Source organism: Diospyros lotus, chromosome 2 (assembly GCF_014633365.1).
Source record: "Diospyros lotus cultivar Yz01 chromosome 2, ASM1463336v1, whole genome shotgun sequence".
Lineage (NCBI taxonomy): Eukaryota > Viridiplantae > Streptophyta > Magnoliopsida > Ericales > Ebenaceae > Diospyros > Diospyros lotus.
This window is the reverse complement of record NC_068339.1, coordinates 1,009,393-1,032,899: the sequence shown is the minus strand read 5'-3', so window position 1 is coordinate 1,032,899 and position 23,507 is coordinate 1,009,393. Positions and strand designations below refer to the sequence as shown.

The window sequence follows — 23,507 nt, the reverse complement described above, 5'->3', positions numbered from 1 at the left end:
TTTGATCTTATATTTTCCTGTCATATGTAAGCGTTTGTGTTCTGTTTCGTTCTTTAAACGAAGAAGTGAGAAAAGGCAATAAGTATGCGTCACTGACGCGCTTCAGAAATAATAGCGCAGTTCAGCCCTTTCCGTTGCCAATAGTGAGCCTTTCCGGGAGCATCGTATGCTTGCATGTGCCGTTTTTCCACTATCTATACGGCTTGTGCACTAGGATGCTACTATATTCCCGTTCCTCTTTCCTTTCAATCTTTTGATGCTTTCTTCCAAACTTCTGTCATGTCTTCAATCAGGAAGCTGCTAGATCTTATGGATCGTTAACTTTGTTTTGGCTAATTTTCCGCGTTTTGTTTATCCTCATTTCTCAATTTTCTTCCACTATTTTTGGAATAATTAAGTTCTTTAATATTTGATCGAACAAGAAGTGCCATATATTTTAGCAGAAATTCTACTGAATCTCTTTAGTGATTTGCAGTCCAAAATATGGCCAAAGTGATCACATGAACTTTTAGTTTTTATGCCTTCATTTTCGAATTAATTTGATTTCTATATTTTGATTTTTTTTATCAACTCAAAACTGCCAGTTATTTCAATTAGATCTTTGTACTTATATGCCACCAACAGCTTCACCTGGCCTCCCATTCAATTTCTCCACAACAATTTCATCTCTCAATTTTCTCAATGCATATTACATAATATATTATATATAATATAGTAGAATATATATATTATAATATTATGATAAATAATATGTATTGAGAAAGTGGTGAGAAAATGACGAGGGTGGAGGAATTGAATGGGAGGTCGTGAAGCAGTTGGTGTCATATATATATAAACATAATATATATTATTTTTTAAATTAATTAAAATTTTATACTTTTACGTTTTAATTTGATTTATTTTATTTTATTTTATTTTTATGCATTAAAAGTATGATTTAAATTAATTTAAAAATATAAATATAAGAATATAATTAAAATAATAAAAAAATTAAATAACATAAATATAGGTTTAGCCTTCAAAATATCGATAAGATGTATTGTTAATTTTAAGTAATATTATTATAAATCATTTTTTATTTTAACTAAAATTAATATAATTTTTGTGTATGTTATTGATTTTTTATGGTTGTCTAAACAGTAATTAAATGGTAATAAGTATATTTTAGTTTTAGATAAAGCCTATTCTATCACTTATTGCGTTCAAGTAATATTTTTGTTCATAGATTAATTAAATAATTTAAAATATGGTATGTATATCATAACTAATAGAATTATTTAGTTGTTGTTACATTGAATAAGAGAAGTTAAGGCATGACATTTGAACATGTATTGCCAAACATTAATTAAATAGAGAAGGAAGGGAGGAGAGGAGGAGCACAAGAACAACCACATTCTGAATCAAGTCTCTGGCAAATTACAAACAAACCACCACCATATATCTTAATTTAGGCTAGCAGTAGCAGGTAAAGTGTGAGCACTTGTACTTCCACCCATTTTAAATTTGGTGGTTAACAAGAGACCATAAAGAACCATCTTCCATGAGGGCTTATTAGAACAATATGGCCAACATTGTGCCCATAATCACATGATGATGAATGGCATAAACTGGCCCATTGGCGCCTACCCTACCAGCTCCACTCTCTCTGCTTCCGCTGTTACCCGAAGTAGACTCTGGAAAATATACAACATTTATGAAGAAAAATATTGTAATAAGACTTCATTGAAATTCAGATGTATTGTGAGTCATTAAAATGGTTTAGAAATGTAAAAAATGACTAGTAAATAGAATAACAAAAACTTGTAGCAAAGGAGATCGAATATTACATTTGTGCTATTCTATTTATCTTTTTATTTTTTTTTCACACTGACTTTTCTCTCAATCAAAATTTGAAATTATTTCTGAAATGACTCATTTAGACACTAATTTTTTTTTTCTTAAAACTATATTTACAAAACGTAATTCTCATAATGACATTAGAAATTTTATTGTGAAACGGGCAACTAAGGAGATTAAAGCATGCGACCACGATGAGTAGAACTTACTAGTGTTGGTAGGATTTGCATCTGCTGGGGTTGTGGGTGAATTACTTGGTGTGACACCATCTGAAATGAAAAAAATCAAAACATTGCAAATAACAATTAGATACAAGATAACATTAACAAAAAAATAAAGAGATAAGAATTATCAGGCATTGAACTATTAATCAAAAGGAAAAGTGGGTGCCAATTTCGCTAATGTGGGAGATGATTTGGTATATGCATGCATGATCTCATCCTTGGTTGTGATGGATTAAATTCATATTTTTATTCTTATATATTTTTAAAGTTTTTTTCATGTGTTTATTCAGATTTTTTTATTATTTTTATTACATCCTTAAACTTAATTTTTAAATTAATTTAATTCTTATACTTTAAATTTTTTTTTTATGTGTGACAAATTAAACTTTTCATTAATTTCATTATACCTATAAACCTATATTTTCAATAATGGAGCCATTATTTTGAGATTATAGACATCAACATTGAGTTGAATTAATTATATTACATTATATTTTTTGAATTACTACTCGCACGGTCTCTTGTCGTTTGTGCTCTTGATTTTGATAAATGAGTTAAATCGCATCTGAAAATCTGAAAATTTTGTCTCATTATTTAAAATAAAAAATTAAATTCATAATTTATTGATGCGAATTATAATTTATCACATAGTGACACGTGCGAGGGCAATTATATTACATTCTTGTTGCATGGCGGTGTGCTCCTAACAACTTGGGGGGGGGGCGGGGGGGGGTTTAGCAAAATGAAGTAAAATTGATGGTTAATTAAATACCTTTTTCACAAAGGGAGATGTCGGCGGCGGCGCCACAAGCTTTTGGAAGTTTCAGGGCATCGTCCTGAGTGAGGTTGAACTTCTTGAGAAGAACAACGTTGTTGAAGACCTGGCACAGGCAGTTGGAATCGGCGGAGAGCATCTCCTTGAGCGGGGTGCAACAGGTGGCCGGCGGCGGTGACGACAACGAGGGAGGTGGGTGTAAATAGGGTTGGCAAGGCAACAACTTCTGGATGCACGACATCGAGCCGTCGGTGAGGCTCTCGCCGGCCAGATCCAAGAGGCTCCGGCAGAACCCCGTCGAAACCCACGAAGAGATCAGCAGAAACAATGGCAGAAACGACTTCGAATCCATTTCTTCAATGTCCGATCCTCTCTCTCTTTCTATGAGACAAAAACTAAATATATGAGAGATTAAGATTAATTAGAGAGACAATATGTGAGAGAGATCAGAGAAACACAAAAGAAAGGGTTTTTGTTGTTCTTATTGCTGTTATTGATCGTTCTTGAATAAGAGAGGAGGGAGACGAGAAGATCATGATTGGGAAAAATGGTGGTTATATATATATATATAGATGAATAGAGGTGAGAGATTTGATACGGCTGGCTGCATGGATGGTGCGATTCTTCATGCAAGCATATCGTAGGAAACGGCCGCGCCATCTTCGGGCTGTTCTAGATGTTTCTGTTTACAAGATTTTCTTACTAATTAAAGCCTCTATCCAATAATAGAAATGTTAGCCAAATGCCACCATTTTATACACACACACATATATATATATAGCTAATAGTTTACGAACCAATGGCATATATATATATATATTAGCTAAATACACAAATACCCATTGTAAGTTTTTAACCGTTGCGAGTATTCTTATTTTAGGTTTTTACGTATAATCTTTTCAACGGTAAAAATAAGACTTTATTTTTTTAATGATTTCTGTTAATTTTACATCCGTCTATAATGGTTTGTTTCGTATTTTGAATCTCTATGAGTTTTTTTTCTTTTCAAAAGAATTCTTTATATAAGCATTTAATTTATCTTTCAAAACACGCACAAATTCAAAATATTAAACTCATAGTCGTAGGAAAGATCGCTATAATCTTGACATCAAGTCGATCTTAACGTCCAAAATACTAAAAAAATAATGGGTCTATGTATTATGATATATAGAATGATTTATTATAACGAGCGTTGTTATGTAATTAGAGTGGGTGGGTGGGTCCCACACCCCATGTGAGGCCCACCCCCTTCTTATTTTGTTCGTGTTATGGGTAATAAAACAAAATTCTTATTATAGTAATATTTGTTAATTAATATACAGAGCGAAAAAAATGAAATATATAAAGTATTATAAACAAAGGTAATTTTTATTATATTTGTTAAATTTATTTAAGAACATTTGAAAAATAAGTTATGTGACTTTTTATTTGAGTTTTTTTAAATAAATTTATTTTCTTAATTTTAGATAAATTTATCTTGGTTCTTAGGGATAAGAAAAAATGAAGCATGTATCATTTGGTTTATTCTAAAAAATTTAATTATTTGATAAAAATCTTAAAATACTTTCTAATTTATATTGACTATTTCATATATTAATTCAAAAAATATTTTAAATTTATTATAATATAATTTTATTTTACTTATTTTAATAAACGCTTCCTATGCCGTAAAACAAAAGATAGTAGTAGGGGCAACAGAGGATATATGACTTTCAATCCAATCCTAGATACTTAAAAAAAGCTAAATACGTGCAACAACAAACAGGGGGCAAGAGAAGGCCAGTGATATCTTAGTTAGATTTGAATTTAATTTTTATGTTTTTCAAGACAAAATTTATATGAAGATTAGATTTAGTTTAGTAGTTGTGATAATTATAACCCATAATTTAAATTTAACTTATATTGTGACACATTTATAATTGATGATTTTTTTTGTTCGTTGTTCACCTCTTATTATAATACAATTTTATATAAATCATGAGTGGTAGATCTATAAAACAGATACTCGATACTTTAAAATTATTGCAACAATATTATCATAATGATATTTTTAATCTTTTTGCCTGTAATTTTTTCTAATTTAAGTATTTCACGTAAAACTTGTGTTCGTTTGTGTGTTTGATAGTTTAATCGTGGCTTGTTTTTTATTCCAAATTCTTACAATAATAAATTTGAGTATGTTATAATTTGAAGATCACGAGCTTAAATTTCAAAATACCATCTTTACTTATACAACAAATGTAACATCCCGCTCAAGCGAAGGAAGAACCGGAACAACTTATCCTAATGGGCCTACGCGAACTTCCCAGGGGGTCACCCATCCCTGAATTACCCTAGGTCAAGCACGCTTAACTTGGGAGTTCTTTGCCAACATTCAGCCCAAAAGGTATCCAGCTGGTGTTGTTTCATTTCTTACACTATCCTCGATATATACTAACTTCTCTGAGCTCTCGGGGTATTACATTCTCCCCCCTTAAGCACATGACGTCCCCGTCATGCGACCTTACAACCGGTCCCAGATCTCTCCCCCTTGCATGGCCGATGTGGGATTCGCCTAAGGTGCCTACACGCACCCCCCATAGGGGCCTCACGCCCCCCTCGGGACTCAGCCTCCTCGCTGAGGTTTGTCCCACCACCGCGCTCAGAGGCTCGGGGGTCGGTTCTGATACCACCTGTAACATCCCGCTCGAACGATAGGAAAAATCGGAACAACTTATCGTAATGGGCTTATGCGAACTTCCCAGGGGGGTCACCCATTCCTGGATTACCCCAGGTCAAGCACGCTTAACTTAGGAGTTCTTTACCAACATTCAGCTCAAAAGGTATCCAGCTGGTGTTGTTTCCTTTCTTACACTATCCTCGATATATACTAACTTCTCTGGACTCTCGGGGTATTACAACAAATATAGATAGTTATACATTATAAAATTTCAAGTCAATGATAAACAAAATTATAATTGATTTTCTTTTTCAACTGATTGGATTTGTCGAAATAATAAGTTTTCATGCAAAATTATCGACTTGTCTTTACATTGTTTTTTAGAGTGTTCGTAAAAATGTCAATTTAGTTTCTTTGGGCATGTGGTTGGTGTTTAAGAAAATTAATGTAAGGATAGTTTAGTCTTTTTGGTTTCTTTGCCCGTTATTTTAGAAATTTAAAAATATTTAATTAAATTTTATTAACAATGAAGGATAAGTGATTCAGGTTTATAAAACTCACAAGAGATTGGTACAAATTTTAAAAATATACAAATAATTAGTACAATTTAGATAATTTCAAGAGCAAATTGTGAAATTATTTATTTAATGATTAATTTATCTATTTAATTATAAAATTATGAATTTTATTGAGTATCAAATATAACAACAAATGGATTTTAAGTAAAATATTTGAAAGAATCAAAATGCCAATAATATTTTAATTTGAAAAATACTTTCATATAGTCACAATTATAAAAAATAAATTTACAAGCCACTAATGATGGCTTTATTGACCATTTGCTAAAAGATTTGGGTTCAAACCCATCACCATCTATAGGTTCAATCAAACGGGATATGAAGAAATTATTCCTTCTTTTTTATTTTTTAAAGTAAAGATAAAAAGGATAATAAGAATAAGAATAAGAATATGATTATATTTATAGATAATAATAGATTTTTTATTTCTATAGAAATTCCTATAGAATGATGGGGATTTTGATGTCTGTGAGAGATAAGAAATTCCTATTTAAAAAAAAAAAAAAGTAGAAAATAGGAATACGAAAGAAATTTATAAATAAAAAAATATAGAGATTATTTTTATAAATATATTTTTTAATATAAAATTAGTTATTTATTCTAAAATCCACAATACATTCAAACAAATTTTGAAAATATATAAAAAAATAAGTTAGAAATATCAAATGAAATTATTTTTGTATCTAACCTTTTCATCATATTTTTAATTTACAAGCATATTTTTAATATTAAAAAATGACTAAAATATTTCTTAAATTTTAAAAATGGCCCGAAAATCTTTTTTTAACGCTTTAAAAACAGAAATATTTCGTAAACGCTGAAACAATACCTCCAACACGTTTTTATGTATCATAATATGCATTACTTAGGTTAGAAGTTAATAAATATAAAAAATGATGAAGAAAAAAAAAAGATAAGTAATACGCTACAAAAATAGTTATATTTAAAAGTAAAATTATTAATTTTAATATTTTATATTTAAATATATATCTATATATATATATATTTTTTTTTGGGGAAGCTCATACATTCCGAGTGTGCGTCGAGAGGGGAAAGACACTGAACACTGGAGTCCCGACCGCTCAGGATAACTACTGAACAACGAAGAACACTTTCCCGGACACATTCGAGATGGAGGAGAAAGGCCCTGATGCGGAGAAGGTTGCGGAGCTAAAGCTGTTCGTGGAGCAGTGCAAATCCAACCCTTCGATCCTACGAGACCCATCTCTTGCTTTCTTCAAAAGCTATCTGCAAAGGTAATAATTCTAATTCTAACCCATCCCTTACTGTTTTTTCAAGTGATCGGCCGCTTCGCCAAGTGTTAGCATAGTTTGATTAATTTCCTTTTGCTGGGTTTTTATGCGTTCAGTATGGGCGGTCGAATTCCACCAGAAGCTTCTGATTCAGTAAGTACTCACTTCTACTTGCTTCAATTTGATGGGCTATGTAACCTATGTCAAAGACGTCTGCATATTTCAAATGTTAAAGAGTTGTAGGCGTGGTTGAGGTTTGTAAGTTTAATAGATTATTGTATGTATTTCTGCTATGATCCTGTGGTTCCAGCTTGTTTTCGATGATGCCTAGTGGTTTCAGTTAATGCTAAATATAGGACCAGTGTGATGTGATGTCACGTCTGCGTGTTGAAGGATTTGATTCAAATCCTGTTAGCTTACTTGCTGACAACAAATAGGGAAAAGAGAAAGACGAAAAAGGTTTTATTCAGGTTTAGAAATTTGATTTTTGTTAATACACTGGGGCGTATTGATTGGACTTCTGGCGGGTTTAAGGCCATGGCAGCCTATGTGAATTTTCTGGTCTGAGATGTAAAATTTTAGTGACCGTAAGCCTTTACCCTAAAGAATTCCTATACCTGCTTGCTTTCTCTTGTGCTGGACAGCCTTTTGAAGCTCTTTTTGAACTGCCGTATGACATTTCCTGCCCTGTAAGAGATGTATAGACATATTTGCCCGCCAAAAATATTCTGTTCAATGTATGAACTCAATCTCAGATGGCAGTTCAAGATCAATCTTATGAAAACTTTGTCTTCCTTGCCAACAAAAGACCTGCCACATAAGAGTTAAGACAACTAGGAACAATAGGTAAATTACAGAGCGAGATTGCTTCTTCTTTCCACTGGACATCAACATGTTTGATTACCACTATCTGTTTGCTTATAACTATAAGCCGCCATGGTAATTTTTTTTTTTTTGTTTGGCATTTGGCTAACAAAAAAGATTAGTTTGTTTGGCTTTTTCCTAAACTTATCCCTCTTTGCACGTTAACCATCAAAATGCTGGTAACATGGACAGTTCTGTGAATGGGGATTGAAGGATACACTCAAAGATGTGTGAGGAAGTCTAAAGGCATTGATGACTCAGTTTTTAGGCATTTCTGTTGAAGGGTTAAATTGATCTTGGTCTCACTTTGGAGGCTTCCTAGCTATTTTAAGATCATTATATACATTTTTTGGGGGGGCTAAATTCTGAAGATCATAGCAGCTTACTTTTTGAAGAAGAAGCTGTCTCTGTGCTTGATGTTCTTTTAGCCTTTGTACAATTACTTATGATTGATATGCAGGATAAAGGTGTTGATGACTTTCTAGATTCTGAGAAACATGATACTGGAAGACCCAGCCCATCAGGTGATGATAAGTTGGATGAGGACATTATTGAGTCTGACATTGAGTTGGATGACACTGATGTTTTGGAGCCTGATAATGATCCTCCACTGAAGGTGGGTGTCAGAAAAAACTGAAAGTGAGTTATTGGCCTGACACCTGCTTCAAATATTAAGCAATGCACCAAAAATATTTTTCCATTACAGGTGGGTGATCCTTCTATTGAAGTAACCGAAGAAAATAGGGATGATGCTCAAATGTTAAAATCAAAAGCTATGGATTCAATTTCTGAAGGCATGTTATCAATTTCTTGTACCTGACTTGCTCATTAAGTCGCTTGGTTCCTTCTTTTGTTTTTTGTTTCTCTCACTGAAATATATGTCAAAGCTGTTTATCTGATATAGGTAAACTGCATGAAGCCATAGATTATCTAACGGAAGCTATCATGTTGAACCCAAGCTCAGCTATATTATATGCAACTAGAGGTAAGTCATGCATTTAAACCAATATCAGGTTTATTATTCCCAATTGTGTTTGTTACTTTGTATTTGTTGCTCTCTTGGAGAATTGACATGCTTACTTTCAGCTAGTGTTTCTGTTCAAATGAACAAGCCAAACGCTGCAATACATGATGCTGATGCAGCTTTGCAGGTTTGTTGTATATGGACTAGTTTCTGCACAAAAATAATTGAGAGAGAGAGGGAGAGGGAGAGACCAAAGGAACTTTATGCTCAATTACTAATGCTGCTGCTCAGTTTATCTTGCCTTAATTTGAGATAATTTGATGAGAAGATAATGTTTTTCAAGATCAACCCTGACTCAGCAAAAGGGTACAAAATACGAGGAATGGCACGAGCCTTGCTGGGCCAGTGGGAAGAAGCAGCAAGAGATTTGCATGTAGCATCAAAGTTAGATTATGATGAGGAGATCAGTATGATTCTTAAAAAGGTAATTTCAAATTTCCTTCCCGTTCTCTCCTTTCATTTATCATTAACGTTTTTGCCTTTATGTTCTTCCTTCATCCCTCCTAAATCTCTAAAGATAAAGGTGCTGTATGTATTTTCTGATGCAGGTTGAACCTAATGCACGCAAAATTGAAGAGCACCGGAGAAAATATGAACGCCTACGCAGAGAAAGGGAGCTAAGAAAAATCAAGCATGAGAGGCAACATCGACAAGCTGAAGCTCAGGTAATTAAATATTGTGCAATTAATTCTTTTGCATAGTGGAATGCCTTTGATTTGATTTGATAGTCAGAGGTTTGCGCTGCAGGAGACTTATGAAAGGGAAAAGAAGATGGGACAATCTTCAGAGAGTAAATCTTCTGTGAGTTTGACATTTTCTGATATAGTCATTTTTGGTTACAGATTATCTGCTTAGGAATAGCTTGTTAACCATTTTTTACCTTTTTCCGTGATGTAACTTTGTGGGTTTCTGGTACTGTACAGTATGTTTAATTATGGTCAGTCATTAAGGTTTGAAGTTGCTATAGCATGCTTATGGTTTTGTCTATTTGGTAGAATTTGGATGGGACATATGTTGTAGTTCCTGGACCCTTGTCATAAAATCCCTTCTCTGCTACTTGAGAAGAATAGCATAGAATGTTGAAACTTATTGGTGAACTTTCTGGTTGGCCTTTTCACTTTTCTTTGTGGTCAATACTTGTTAACCAGCAAAAGTTTTCACCCTTCTCCTTTCCTCTGGTCCAAGAATTCTCCCCCCTCCTCTCATGGTGGTGATCCTGCATATGGGATGGTGTTGTGGCCCTGTATTGAGTGATTAATCAGGATAAATCTTTGAGCCTCATATCCTAATAGTTAGCATCAGATGCATCAAGTGATCTGATGATCATTCTGTCTTCCCATCTTACATCTTAATCATGTCTTACTCTGGTTTTCAATCCATTTAATGCTTATAATCTCTTGAATTTGATGCAGGATCCGGTAGCTGAGTCTGCCTTAAAGGATGGTACGGCTTTTGACCTCTATCAACCATCTATTTCAGTATAATGCTAGCATCTTGCCCTTTATTAAATTTCTTTGTTAAAAAAAAAATCCTTTTGCATTATTACCAAAACTTTTGAAAGAATCCCAAAGACTGGTAGTTTAAGTCTACTTGCATTATTTTTCTGAAAGGATTATGGTTGTAGTTTGTTCAGGCACATCAATGCTTGTATTTAGTGTTCACTCTTCAATATGACGCTTGCTTCTTGCCCTCTACTAAGCTACTTACTCAAAATCCTATTACATCTCTATTTGCTTCCCTTTGAAGTGATTTGTAAAATTGTTGATGCTCTGGAATAGGAATAAAAAATATCACTGATGTTTACCATTCTCTAATGTTAATGCTTCGGCAGTCATTCTCATTTAGCAGTTCTTTTCTGTATTGCTTTTTTTTTGGGTGAGGATGAATAATTCATTTGAAGGCTTTGGCTTAAAAAAAATTCTAATCTGTTATCTATGGAGTGCATTGTACTCCATTTGGTTGGCTTCATGTGACCACAGACTAACTTTTAGTTGAGTTAGATGGTAACCCCCCTAAATAATCTACATATGGAGCATTGAAGGAGTCCCATGACACCCACATTTATATTCGCAGATTTAGATGGAGACTTGGAGCTTGCAGCCAAGAAAATTAGGAAAAGATTCTATGAACCAGAGCTTCTTAATTTTCATGTCCATAAATTCATACGCTGAACACACACATGCAAATATAAATTCTATCACCTTTTCCACCACTTTCTTATTTTCAATCTTCGTAAAATCCTCACAAACCTACATGTATTTATGTATATATGCATATATGAAAACTTATGTATTTGTTCAATCCCTTTCCTTTTGCAGATTCTGACCGCACCACCTCTGTATTCAATATGCAGATCCTTGTCTGTCTAATATCTGAAGTCCCATTTGTGTCTCCAATAGTCCATTTTAATATTTTAGTTACTTTCAATTTTTCTTAATATTGGTTTGGTATTTTGTAGTTTGGATTTGGTTTGGGTTAACTTTTTGATGGATAGTTTGACAGTGGCTGAGGGGTATTTAGAAGCCAGATACAGTGGTTGTCGTAGGTAAATGTGGGAAGCTATGCTAATGATCCTGACTGTGGGTCACCGTGTTGGTTGTAAATTGGGATGTAGTTTTGTTGGAGAATGGAGAGATTGGCAAGAAGAGAAAAAGGATGGAGGAGAAGGTGGCAAAAAGGGTGAAGATGTGAGAAGCTTATGTTCCATGCTATAGAGGTAGAGAGAACAGCAATGGAAGATGATGAATAAAGTTGTTGGGCATGTTAGCAGAAGTGACAGTTGTGATGGTCCAAGATTACGATAAACTGAGATGGTTTATCTCATAACTTTGTGTGATATGGTTAGTACAGTAATGAGAAGTTTCAGTATTTGTATATATCTAGCTGGACGCCGAGAATATGTTTATCCATATAACCACTCTTCTGTTTATTTTATTTTATTTGTGGCTGAAACACACAACTCTAGTGATCAAGTGTAGAGTAACATTAGGGGAGGTCCTTCTCATTTTTAAACAAGGTATGATTCAAAATATTAAGGTATCCTGCATAAGCAGAACCTTTGTGTTGAGTTCAATGATGATGCATTCTCATTTATCTTTGTTTGAAAATGTTGATAAATATGCTGACATCACTGTAAGGACAGATTTCAAATTACTATATCTTGTTTATTTACAGGGCAAGTTATTGGCATTCACTCTGCTAGGGAACTGGAACAAAAGTTAGATGCTGCTTCAAGGGTATCCCGCCTGGTTGTTCTATACTTCACTGCAACCTGGTGTGGGCCCTGCCGCTACATTTCACCTGTTTTTACGAGCCTGGCTGGGAAGCACTCAAAAGTTGTATTCTTGAAAGTTGACATTGATGAAGTGACTGATGCAGCAGCACGTTGGAATGTTGGCAGCGTACCAACTTTCTTCTTTGTAAGAAATGGCAAGGAAATTGACAAGGTAGCAGGAGCTGATAAAAGTTCACTTGAAAGGAAGATTGCACAATATGCTGGCTAGTCACTGTTCCTAACTGAAGTGACCAGGTTTCAGTTTCTTGTATTGACTTGAATAAAAATGGGCCTGTACTTTGTAGCTGTACAATTTGGTGATTGAGCGCACCCCTTCTTAATAGTCTGGCACTTCTTTGAATATTTTATTGCAAAAATGAGAGTTGGTTTGATAATCTAATTTAGACCTTCCTTTCTGCGCTTACAATTGACTACTAATGTCAGTCGTGTGTTTATGTTTTCAGCTTTGATCTTTGTGGTGTATACATGGATAAATCTTTGACGTTTTAGTGTTTCTGGTAGAAATTATTTCTGAAGGTTCATAGCTTCAAAATTTTGAATGAAAAATAGCCATTTAAACATTCTAGAGTTTGGTTGCTTGTGTTTGATTAATCCAAAACTGTCTTGTAATAATTCCAGCTAGGATGATTGCATGAAATGGCATGACTCATGGCTGCATTCAGTTTCTTCCAGTTTATTTGTAAGTGCACAGGCTACCATGTTACTAATCCGGGGTGGGTGCATTCTTTGTATATGGATGGAAGTGTTCCTCTGAGATAAACTAATTTTCCTCTTCTGAGCATGAAGTTGCAATCCCTAGTCTGGTCCAAGGGTCTTTATACGAAGCCAGCAATGATGTCTGTAAATCAGCAGATATGGTAAAAGAAATTCCAAAAAGAGAATCATGCTGGGTTCAAGAGCCAAGACCCTCTGTGAGTATACTACACGTAGAATGCTAGTGTTGTGAACCAACTACTGACAAATGTGTTTCCCTCCATTAGGAGCAGTTCAAAGTTGAAGTAGGAGCTAAAACATGTGACACGCATGGTGCTATGCTTGTGATTCTTTTTCACTGTAGGCTTCCCAATTTCCAGTAAGTTTAATGAAAAATACACATTTAGATTTATGGTTTCCTTGCTTGATTAAGTCTCAAGGCTACAAGACAACATGAAATTAAGGCACACAACATCTGAAAACCACATACTAACTTCATTTCCTCTCATTCTTGGAATAGAACCTGAGAACCAGATAGAAGAATAGACGGTAAAGAACTCCCCATGCCAGTAATATGGCAATATCATACCAGATGTTCTTCAGATGAACAATGTCCATTGTGGCCAGAACATCTTCTCCAATTAACGGGCAATTCAATTCAGGTCTATGAAGATGACTGGTTGTCACATCTCCCAAAGGACCAGGTGAAAGTTCTGATATGTTACCCGTATAACAACGCTTGCCGTCAAACTCATTCACTAGCAATGCTTCAAATGGGTACTTGATTGCAGAAATGTAATGGAGCCACCTCCAGTATGGGGGTATCTTAGACTGCTTTAAGAAGAAGCCACAGGTGAGGAAGAAGAGAGCAGTTGTGGCTATGACAACTGCATAGCCAGTGATATAGCTTGGCACAAGTGCACTGACCAGCATCACATAGGCATTCGTTGTTATGAGTGAGGCGTAAAGGATAAGCCAGAAGTAGAAGAGGTTGCAGTTCAGGCGGAGAATCAGCTTGGTGATCACAGCAAATGTGAAACCTTGGATGGCAAAGAAGGGGAGGTAGACAATGAGGGAGGAGATGACATAAGATGAAGCGCGATAGGCATTGTGGGAAGTCTCCCGGATGAAGATGAATCTCTCTTGGATGAAGGTGGGAACAGCATCATTGGAGGAGAAAAAGATGAGGCAAACTGCAAAGATGTAGAAGTTGAGGAGCCTGTTGATGTTTTTGAAACTAGCATCTTGGAGGTTCTTGAAGAGTGTGGATAGAATGACAGCCATGACTGCCAGGACAATTTCTCGGGACAGGAAGAGCTCTGGAGTTCGGACAACGTTCAGTGCAGTGCGCCATGAGAGGACTTTAACCTCCCGGAGCCATGGATTCGCAAACTTGGGACCATGCTCCGGCTCATCAAGGACTTGTGTGTCAAAATCTTCATAAGAAGGCTCATATTCTTCAATGGATGGGCTCAAAACCACAGGCGCCTTTATGTGTGAAGGGGTTTGCTGAGGAGTTGGGTGCCAGCTTGAGAATTGGCTTCTTCCGCCAGAGCTTGGTGTCTTTGCAGGGGTGCGTCCTGGTGTTCTTGCTGGAGTCCAGGAGGGTGGTCGGAGAGGAGTCCCCTTGACACCATTGTACAGCCAAACTGAGAAATCTTTGTAGAACTGGGAAGCTAATCGTGGATTGTAGACGCCACTCTGCAGTTGCATAGGTGTAGGAGCAGTCCTGCGCTCTAGAGAGTTATCAAAATCATCGTCGTTGTCGTCATGATAATTAAACTGGGCTGAATTTGATCGAGTTGATACATTCCCACTGGAAAATTGATGGCTATTGAGGCTTATGTGCTTCATTGAGGGAGTCTTTCCATTAGGAGTTCGAGGAGTTTTGGGTGGTTTTCTCACAGGGGTCCTGGCTACTTGATCAGGTTTGATGCCATCTCGCTGGTATAAAACAAGGGGATCAAGCCCTACTGTTGATTCATCATACTCTTTGATCACATCCAAGAGATATTCCAAGCTGTTCCCACTATCCGGGACCGGCCTTCCAAATCCAGAGAGGTGAGCAGGCAGAGCAGTTGGGCTTCCCAAATATATCAGTCTCCCTCTGAAACCAACAATATTGCTCTACTAAGTCAGTTACTTATACACTGCCCTAGACTTTCTTCTTTGTCAGTAAGAAATTAAGAAGCATTCATTAAGATCAATGTGGGTTTTCAGGTACCTTGCAAGGACTGTGATGCGGTCCAGGAGCATCTGGATTCTGAAGGACGGCTGGTGGATAGTCATGAGGACAATGCTTCCGCCTTTAGCAATGTCCTTCACTTTCTCCACCACGCTGAAGGCACTTGTTGAGTCAAGACCTGAAGTGGGTTCATCAAGAAACAGCAGGGAAGGTTTGTGGATAATGTCGATTCCTATAGAAACCCTTCGCCTTTCACCTCCTGACACTCCTCTCCTCCCCTCATCTCCGATGTATGTGTGTGCTGTACTCTGCACAGCAGTCAGTTATACGATCAAAATTCTACTCAAAATCAGACAATCTCGCACACGTACGTGGGTTGGGGGGACTCGGGTAGTTCTTACCTGCAACCCCAGTTGGTCAAGGAGCTCATGGACTCTCTGCTTCTTATCCGCCCTGGAAAGGGAAGGTGGGAGCCTAACGTCAGCAGCAAACATGAAGGTTTCAAAGACCGTCAACATGGGGAAGAGCTGGTCATCTTGCATTACATAAGATGATATCATCTTCATGTAGCTAGTTGTCACCTGCATGTAACTAGCCCTTTATCTATGTAGACTTGCATAATCATATACACACATTATTTTGATGCCATTTTATGTATAAAAATTCTAAGAAAATATCATTTTTCATTATAGAAAAAGGGGAGGGGAGAAACTAACTGGTTTTCCATCAATTCTGACAGATCCTTCAAGGCTGCCTTGTGCTATCCTTCCAGCCAAGGCATCAAGGAATGTGGATTTCCCAGCACCACTAGGTCCCACGATGGCCATGATCTCACCTCTCATGGCCTGCCCAGAGATATCATTGAGAAGGTAAGCTTCCTTGGTGATCCACACTCCATCCTTCTTCTGCTTCTTGATTACAGTGTAAGACAGGGTACTGAACTCAAGCCCTTGCCCCGGGATCATCTTCCTGGTTGGCTGCCTGTCCACGATGATCTTGGCCACCTGTGCTGACTTATCCATGTCCAGCAAGCTCTCCAGGCTTTTGTTTGTGCCTGTCCGGTGAAACCTAGCCATTGCCGCAAGCCACTCAAGGATCAAGCTGCTCTTTCTGGACCACCCTTTTCGGGTGATTCTGAGGACTCGGATTTTGGCAGGGGCGAAGTGCAATGAATGCATATAAATGCAGAAGAGGGAGGGATTGGAGTGTTGGACAAAATGGGACGGGTAAAATGATGATTAAAAGAGATTTGGAAGGTTGTGAAGAGAACATGGAAAGATAATTTGGGGCTTGGACGGCAACTTCTTTCTTTGCTGCTACTTCCCCCCCTTGGGCTTGCCGTTGGCTTTCTTTGTTTGTAACGGAAGCTGTTGTGGATTTGTTTCATATGAAAACTGGAGGTAACTACATCTTTTCTTTTCCATTGGAGGGTGCCATTGTGATCAATAGCACCATTTGTCTTGAGATGTATGTATTGGTGACAACAAAGTGGCTAAGAACTTGGTTTCCATCAGATCAGCACCTTTCTGCCAAGCATTGGGTATATAAAGAAACCAGGGCCCTCATTGCTCATGGTTTGATAATTTAGCATTTCAGTTACAACTGGTTCCAATTTCCAAATCAAGTTCACATATACAGCTTCTACTAGCACGGATCTATACTATCGGATAACACCATATCGAGTCTACTTTATCTCATTTTGTAGGGTAGGGTTGGTTACATGAATTTTTTATCTCATTCTGATTAGCATTAGGCTTAGTTTGATTAGGTTTTTTTTAAGAGTTTTTAAGCTGGATAGTGTTTAAGTTATATAATAGCTTTTAAGTTAAGTAACGTTAAGTTAATAACTACGTATTTGGTTTAAAATAGTTGATAAGTTGTCAGAATATGATAAAAAGACGAAAATAGACGTATTATTGAATAATATAAAAATTATTTATTTTTAATAAAATTAATTATAAATTATTGTTATATAAATGTATATATATGTTAAAATTAATTAAAAATATATTAATATATATGTGTATATATATAGAGAGAGACAGTGAAAAGGAGATGGACGGATTGACGACGATGGTGGATGCTGGGGGCAACGGCGGAGATGAGGGCAATGGAGTGGGAAGATGGTGGACGCTGGGGGCAACGGGCGATGATCAGAAAAGTTGGGGTAATGGCGGATGACGAGGGCGACAATGACGGTCGGAAAAATTGGTAGCAACAGTGGCAGGCGGGAGGTAGAAGGTTGAAAAAGAAGGGCAATGACTGAAAATTGTTGAAAAGATTAAGGATAAAATAGACATTTATTCGGTCAACTCAACTTAATTAATAGCATATTTTTTTCAAAAGCTGATGGGTTTGTTTTTGTAAAAAGCTGAGCGTTTAAGTTATATAGCTTAAATTCTCTAAATATTTAAATAAATAAGTTAAGTAGCTTAAAGTTACTATACCAGCTTATAAACAGTCAAACTGCCCAGCCAAACGAAGCCAAAAACAGTGATCATATCTTAATGAAGTTTCATCTTCAGGGGAGTTTATGTTGCATGTAAACTTACTTGCCTAGTCTACAATCACATGTGGTGGCTCTTCCAAAATCCACATTGCTTTCATGAACACAGATATATCATATATATATACGCCAAAATGGTTGCAAGATGAATACAGGACGAAATAAATATAGTTAGAACCATAGGTAAGAGACTAGACTAAAATTTGAGTCGAAAGAATACAACATAAATAATGACAATTGTTTCTTTGGCATGGCTAACTTATTCAGCAATGCGGAAGGATAGCCCTAGTCTCCCTCAGCTTCTAATGGCGGGCTGGAAGAGGACAAGAGCCAGCAGCGTTCACAGATAAACTCTGAGTTTGGGATCCAGAAGGGCTGCAATCTGGAGTTTGCTTGCTCGCATATGGGGAAGCATTCATTGCCCTGAATGCACAAAAATTATGACTTTTAGCTGAAAGTAGAAATATAAACGAAAAGGAAACAACACTAGTCACTAGCAAGGTTCTTAGCCAGTGCAATCATGCGCTCTATGAATCTATGGTGACAACATCTTCACGGTGATGGACTGTAGTGGGTAAACAGTTAGCTCCTCTAATCCTGTCCAAGAATTTAGCGGTAGATGACACGACGGTCTCTCTACTGAAGTATTGTTAAAGGCTGTCTACCATGCTCGGATTATGGCACAAATAGATCATCAATCAAATTTCAAAATGCATCTCATTTGTGGAAGATCTGATCCCACCTAAAAACTCGATAAACCCGTATAAAAAAGATTTGGATTCACTTTCTTTAACAACCCATCAAGATTCAAGAGAAAAAGCAGTCAACTATTGAAAGGAACCTCTTTTACGAAAGCAAGATCAGAATGACTTCAACATGTAGCAAAAGGTGAACCTCTAATGGGAAAATCATGAAATTTGCATGCACAAGAGTGTTTCATAAAGTCATCACGTATAAAAATTTACAAGAAAGAAATGGGATAAAGGAAGAAAAAAGCTTAAAAAAAAATAACAACTGGCTATCCCACCCATCTTCAAGCATTGGATCACTAATAAGGAATGAAAATGATATGGTGAGGCTACCATGTAATCTGCCACCAAATTACAGGTACAAAAACCTTGTCACTATAGTGGTAAATAATCTCCTCCTTGGTAACCAAAAAAAAAGACTAAGAATCGCCATCTTAAATAATATGTGAGGCTACCTAGCAAAAAACACCTTGTCACTATAGAGGTAAACAATATCCTTCTTGGTAACACCTAAGGAATAGCCATCTTAATGATTAAGTCCACCAAATCCCACTTCGATCCCATTTTAGTTTAAAGGGCAATTATTTCTCACCTTCAAATTTTGACATTACTCTATCCACTTGTAAAACTTATAATCTTGTGGCACATGCAATGCAAAGAATAATAGGTTTAGTAGAAATACCATATGAACACATCAAGGCCACACATTGATTTTATGGGAGATACATACATGACCAATAAGATGGAGTCACCTTAAAATTTTGACGTTACTCTATCCACTTGTAAAACTTATAAAGATCTTGTGGCAAATGCAATGAAAATAACAATAGGCTCAGGTTAAATACCATATGAACACAATGCCACACATTGATTTTATGGGAGATACATACATAACCCAATAAGATGGAGTCAACCATCGTGATGATAAGTTTAGGACTGAAGTAGGTCACAGTCAACCAAGCAGGCTAACTCGTCAGTGGAAAGGTAACCATTTTCTTTTGCTGATAGATTTTTTTCTTTTTTGATAAATTCCTTCCACAAGTATCAATATAATTGTATGCAAATTAAAGCAACACTTGATTACCTTTCCTTACGTTTCTCCAAAAAACGAGCCAAGGATGCTTTACGAGCCTGAGGAGCAGCTACTACAGGAGAATTTCACAATTTTAAAAGATATTTGGTATATAATTTCACAACTTCAAAAGAACCTCAGAATGAAAACCAAAGAATTTACCTGATGGAATCAGTGTACAAGAAACAGGGGCTGTTAAACTGATTATTTTAGATGATTCTGCTTTGGTAGAAGGAGATGTCAGGGCTCCTACTGATCTCACAGCTGTTGCATCTGTAGTGTTATTGGATCCTCCAACAGACTGAGTAGCAACATGAGAAGTTACAGAAATAGGGCTTGGAAGAGCTGGGCAAGATGAAGGATTATGGGACTGGTTCCCAGCAAAACCATCAATACCAGAAGATCTTGGCACTGGTGCTTCCACTTGAGTTATGGGAATTGTCTTATTCGGTGTTGCTGGATGCCCGTTTCCAGCCAATAACATAATAGCTTGAGCCTGGAAGAAAAATGAAAATTTATCAAATCAACAATGTGATAATGAAAGAAAATCTAGGGGGGCTCAAAACAAAATCAAGGCAAGAAAATACCTTCTCAGGAGACACATCATCATAAACACACACTGAGCCGGCATAAAAGATAGTCAATTGTGCAGAACCACCAGAGGGCTTGGAAGCATTCCTGCAGACAGACCCACCAGAATTTAAACCTTTCAGATAAATTTTTCATAAAAAAAAATCAAATATTTTTGGTAAAACCATTTTAGTATTAGCACAAATATGAAGACTATCCTCTATGATACCTTAAATCAGTAGTACCAACAACCGAAGTGCTTGTGGGAACCATTGAAACAGGGGAAATTACAGGAAGTCCTCCAAGAGACCGTGTGTTGATGGTGGAACCAATAACATTCTGTCCGGCAGAAGCAAGGAAGGATTGATGAGCAGGACTTCTCATAGTAACAGAAATCTTTTGACTTGTTTGGTTGGCAGTTGCCATCCTGACTTCATGAGGACGAAGAATAGAATGTGCATCAAATTGATGTGCAGGATGATACGTGGTCACTGTATAATGGGTTCCCACTTGCTTATCAGAAGTCAGGTTTTTCTATAGTTCGAATGACAGAAAGACAAGGAAAAAATTGAGAAATTAGTAACTTCTTTCTATCAAAGCAAGACATTCAAGAACATATAGGTTCATATAAGATAGGTGCACAGTTTTGATTCAGATTAAAGGCCTCTGTTATTTCCATTTGGGGGCAAATTGAAATGTCTGAACATAGGGATATTGAGATCTAAAATCCACTTAACTCAGAAGAAAAGTTTAAAATGGTTATTGCCTTTCATGGACTAATTCATGGGATTCTATACAAGTTTATAGAAGCTTAAATTGACTTCAAGACGAGTAAAAAAACAAACCTGGATGTTGCTAGGGTGTGGTTTCTGATTACAGTTGAAAGGTTCTGTAGTTGATATGGTCATAAATCCAGTTGAGAGAGAATCAAAACCAGTCTTTCTTGTTCCATCATCTTGAGTAGAACTGAAGGAAAGGAACTGGGGATATGAACGCTGCATTGTGGGAGTTCTAGTTGGCGCTAAAAATCATAAAACAAACAAAAACGCTGATGGCTTAGTTGCTTCCACAAAGAAGATCTCTGTTTATAGCTTGAAACTCTAAAACCTGAGATCTAAACAGTAATTTTACAAAGTGCAGGTTCAGAAAGAACAAAGGATTAGGCTCCCGTAAACCATATACTAATAACAAGGCACCATATTCTCCGAAGGGTGATTTATATAAATCACAGTTCAATTTAATATAAAAAGTGCTCCATCAATGAGCTGTCAAAAGAAGATAAATATGCTAATCAACTTTTAAAAATAATTGTTCATTGAGCATCTCAAGCACATTATTAAATAATATTATTTTTTAATCACATCTATAATGATAACACATATTTTATAAGGATTAGAGTATGCATGTTACCTGTTCATCCAATATAATAATGAACAATACATATGGATTTTTTAATAAATTTAAATTCCATTACGTATCATATATTTTATTAGACATAGCGACTTCTCGGATGTCACTGCCAGTCTACCACTTGAAATGCCAATGTCTCATTTAAAACATAAACGAAATATAAGTCCTTGAGGCGCATGTAGCCTTTATTTTAGCATATAAAACTGAGCAAGTGGTTGCGTTGTACCCCAGGCAAAAGGTTAAAGCTCGGAGGAAAATCAAATCAAATGTTTCTAAAAGACTAATACCAAATCTCCATCCAAAGAACAATTCAATCAATATTTTGCCACTTGGCTGACTCTATGTAAACGTGCTTACCCATGCGGGTATTAGCGCATTGTGAAAACATATAATAATAATAATAATATGCACTAGAAAAACTTGGCCTTTCGTTTGGCAGGTGGGAAAAGTAGAAGATAATGAAAGAAAAGAAAAGAAAACTCCAATCCTTCACGCTTTAATTTTTTTATTCATTCCCTGGTATTAAAAACTCTCTAAAACCCGTCTGGTTAAGCTTTCTCTTTGATTTCTTTTTTTTTAATTTGCCAATCAATAAGAGAAGATTATAAGATTAAATATCACACTAGACACTCATGGATTTAATAAAATCCACCAATTATATTATTAACTCAAGAAGCAAACAACCACAACACGAATCAGCCTTACAGGGAGGCAATTGAAGACACTTGAGATAACTAGCTGATTACACTGAATCTATACAGCCTCTGTCACAGCCCTTTCTCTATTTCTGCATTTGCCAACTGATTTATTCAAACGTTTCGGTCCTTAAGTCAGCGCCTAACGTTTCGAATTTAAGGGTTTTGGTCTAAGATTAATCATTAAAAATAACATCCAGTCTCCAACATCACATCCAAACTGTTCTTGACAACTAAGCTAAAAAGACATACAAGGGGGGGATAAAAAAAAAAAGAGCACCAATCTGGTCCTGCGCATCGAACCACTCATTCCTTCTCTTTTCCTGACTTTTCTTCTCATCAAGCGAACAGAACAACCAGAAATTAAACAATCACAGAGAACAAACAACAAAATTAAATAAAAAGCATAATCTGCGTGAGGGTGAATTTACCAGAATCTTTGCACGCAACAGGAATCTCTCCTCTCACAGGAACCGACACTCTTCTGGAAGCCAAACCCAGAAAATCTCTCTCCATCGGCGTGCGAACGCGGGAAAGGGTCTGAACAACAAGGAACTGAAATTCCGGGGCCGCCTTGGCCTGTGAACGCTGAATGAAGTTCGGATTAAAAATTCAGTACTCTACGACTAAACATGTGCTCATGAATCCATGGCAAGAGTTCTTTTATCACTCGAAGGGATTGAATTATTGTTAAAGGAGCTGAACAGAGACGCCATTCTCAACGTGAGCTTTGTTTTTAATTGGCGACCAAGGGCGAGGGACAGAGAGAAGGGAAACAATAAAAAAAAAAAGGGAATTGGAGGGAGATGAAATCTGGACCGTCCGATCCAGAGAGACTGGTTCGGTTTTCTTGTGATCTCCCGACACCTCCCTTCGCTACCGGCTACTCCCGGTCACCCCCCACGTGCACTGAGCATCGCCTTTGTTTTGACATCGGTTTTGCTTTTATCACATGTACCTAAATTCATATTATTCCATAAACTTTTATTTTTTTTATTATTTAAACTTTTCTTTCGATTACAAATTTAAATTTAATTTTGAGATAATTTAAATTTTATATTATGATTTTTTTTTGTGATAATTTAAATTTTTTATTTTTAAATTTATATTTTTAAATTA

The 23,507-nt window shown here is 36.2% G+C and overlaps 4 protein-coding genes across 6 annotated transcripts; 1 reads left to right on the top strand and 3 right to left on the bottom strand.

Annotated features, from left to right (window-relative positions):
* Positions 1 to 1,551: 1,551 nt before the first annotated feature.
* LOC127794069 (non-specific lipid transfer protein GPI-anchored 3) lies at positions 1,552 to 3,281 on the bottom strand. Its single transcript, XM_052324955.1, has 3 exons — positions 2,833 to 3,281; positions 2,046 to 2,105; positions 1,552 to 1,673 (listed from the first exon to the last, which is right to left on the bottom strand). The coding sequence occupies exons 1-3, from the start codon at positions 3,185 to 3,187 to the stop codon at positions 1,552 to 1,554; spliced, it is 537 nt and encodes a 178-aa protein (XP_052180915.1). The 5' UTR covers positions 3,188 to 3,281.
* Positions 3,282 to 7,097: 3,816 nt separating this feature from the next.
* Positions 7,098 to 12,887, top strand: LOC127795008 (TPR repeat-containing thioredoxin TDX). Of its 2 annotated transcripts, none has more exons than XM_052326402.1 (11): positions 7,098 to 7,328; positions 7,442 to 7,478; positions 8,650 to 8,805; positions 8,896 to 8,983; positions 9,094 to 9,174; positions 9,276 to 9,340; positions 9,497 to 9,637; positions 9,762 to 9,878; positions 9,961 to 10,014; positions 10,626 to 10,656; positions 12,388 to 12,887. In XM_052326402.1, the coding sequence occupies exons 1-11, from the start codon at positions 7,204 to 7,206 to the stop codon at positions 12,714 to 12,716; spliced, it is 1,224 nt and encodes a 407-aa protein (XP_052182362.1). In that variant the 5' UTR covers positions 7,098 to 7,203; the 3' UTR covers positions 12,717 to 12,887. The 2 variants fall into 2 exon arrangements, with proteins under 2 accessions (XP_052182362.1, XP_052182363.1); XM_052326403.1 differs by lacking the exon at positions 12,388 to 12,887 and adding an exon at positions 11,532 to 12,181.
* A 670-nt stretch (positions 12,888 to 13,557) lies between these two features.
* On the bottom strand, positions 13,558 to 16,924 carry LOC127795009 (ABC transporter G family member STR-like). Its single transcript, XM_052326404.1, has 4 exons — positions 16,103 to 16,924; positions 15,788 to 15,967; positions 15,426 to 15,694; positions 13,558 to 15,308 (listed from the first exon to the last, which is right to left on the bottom strand). The coding sequence occupies exons 1-4, from the start codon at positions 16,562 to 16,564 to the stop codon at positions 13,697 to 13,699; spliced, it is 2,523 nt and encodes an 840-aa protein (XP_052182364.1). The 5' UTR covers positions 16,565 to 16,924; the 3' UTR covers positions 13,558 to 13,696.
* A 1,063-nt stretch (positions 16,925 to 17,987) lies between these two features.
* LOC127795760 (protein TIFY 6B) lies at positions 17,988 to 23,142 on the bottom strand. 2 transcript variants are annotated; one of them, XM_052327632.1, is made up of 7 exons: positions 22,820 to 23,142; positions 21,129 to 21,304; positions 20,513 to 20,817; positions 20,301 to 20,391; positions 19,876 to 20,209; positions 19,726 to 19,786; positions 17,988 to 18,315 (listed from the first exon to the last, which is right to left on the bottom strand). In XM_052327632.1, the coding sequence occupies exons 1-7, from the start codon at positions 22,902 to 22,904 to the stop codon at positions 18,195 to 18,197; spliced, it is 1,173 nt and encodes a 390-aa protein (XP_052183592.1). In that variant the 5' UTR covers positions 22,905 to 23,142; the 3' UTR covers positions 17,988 to 18,194. The 2 variants fall into 2 exon arrangements, with proteins under 2 accessions (XP_052183592.1, XP_052183593.1); XM_052327633.1 differs by having other exon boundaries at positions 19,726 to 19,783.
* Positions 23,143 to 23,507: the final 365 nt, after the last annotated feature.

Excerpts from the sequence above, each read along its gene's own strand:
- LOC127794069 (XM_052324955.1), bottom strand. The coding sequence starts at position 3,187 with ATGGATTCGAAGTCGTTTCTGCCATTGTTTCTGCTGATCTCTTCGTGG. Across the intron at positions 2,106-2,832 it reads CATCTCCCTTTGTGAAAAAG|ATGGTGTCACACCAAGTAAT; the intron begins GTATTTAATTAA and ends TTTTCATTTCAG. Across the intron at positions 1,674-2,045 it reads TGCAAATCCTACCAACACTA|AGTCTACTTCGGGTAACAGC; the intron begins GTAAGTTCTACT and ends TATATTTTCCAG.
- LOC127795008 (XM_052326402.1), top strand. The coding sequence starts at position 7,204 with ATGGAGGAGAAAGGCCCTGATGCGGAGAAGGTTGCGGAGCTAAAGCTG. Across the intron at positions 9,175-9,275 it reads TATATTATATGCAACTAGAG|CTAGTGTTTCTGTTCAAATG; the intron begins GTAAGTCATGCA and ends GCTTACTTTCAG. Across the intron at positions 10,657-12,387 it reads TGAGTCTGCCTTAAAGGATG|GGCAAGTTATTGGCATTCAC; the intron begins GTACGGCTTTTG and ends GTTTATTTACAG.
- LOC127795009 (XM_052326404.1), bottom strand. The coding sequence starts at position 16,564 with ATGCATTCATTGCACTTCGCCCCTGCCAAAATCCGAGTCCTCAGAATC. Across the intron at positions 15,968-16,102 it reads TCAGAATTGATGGAAAACCA|GTGACAACTAGCTACATGAA; the intron begins GTTAGTTTCTCC and ends AGTTACATGCAG. Across the intron at positions 15,309-15,425 it reads CGCATCACAGTCCTTGCAAG|AGGGAGACTGATATATTTGG; the intron begins GTACCTGAAAAC and ends TGTTGGTTTCAG.
- LOC127795760 (XM_052327632.1), bottom strand. The coding sequence starts at position 22,904 with ATGGAGAGAGATTTTCTGGGTTTGGCTTCCAGAAGAGTGTCGGTTCCT. Across the intron at positions 20,818-21,128 it reads CACACCCTAGCAACATCCAG|AAAAACCTGACTTCTGATAA; the intron begins GTTTGTTTTTTT and ends TTCGAACTATAG. Across the intron at positions 20,210-20,300 it reads ATGATGTGTCTCCTGAGAAG|GCTCAAGCTATTATGTTATT; the intron begins GTATTTTCTTGC and ends TTTTTCTTCCAG.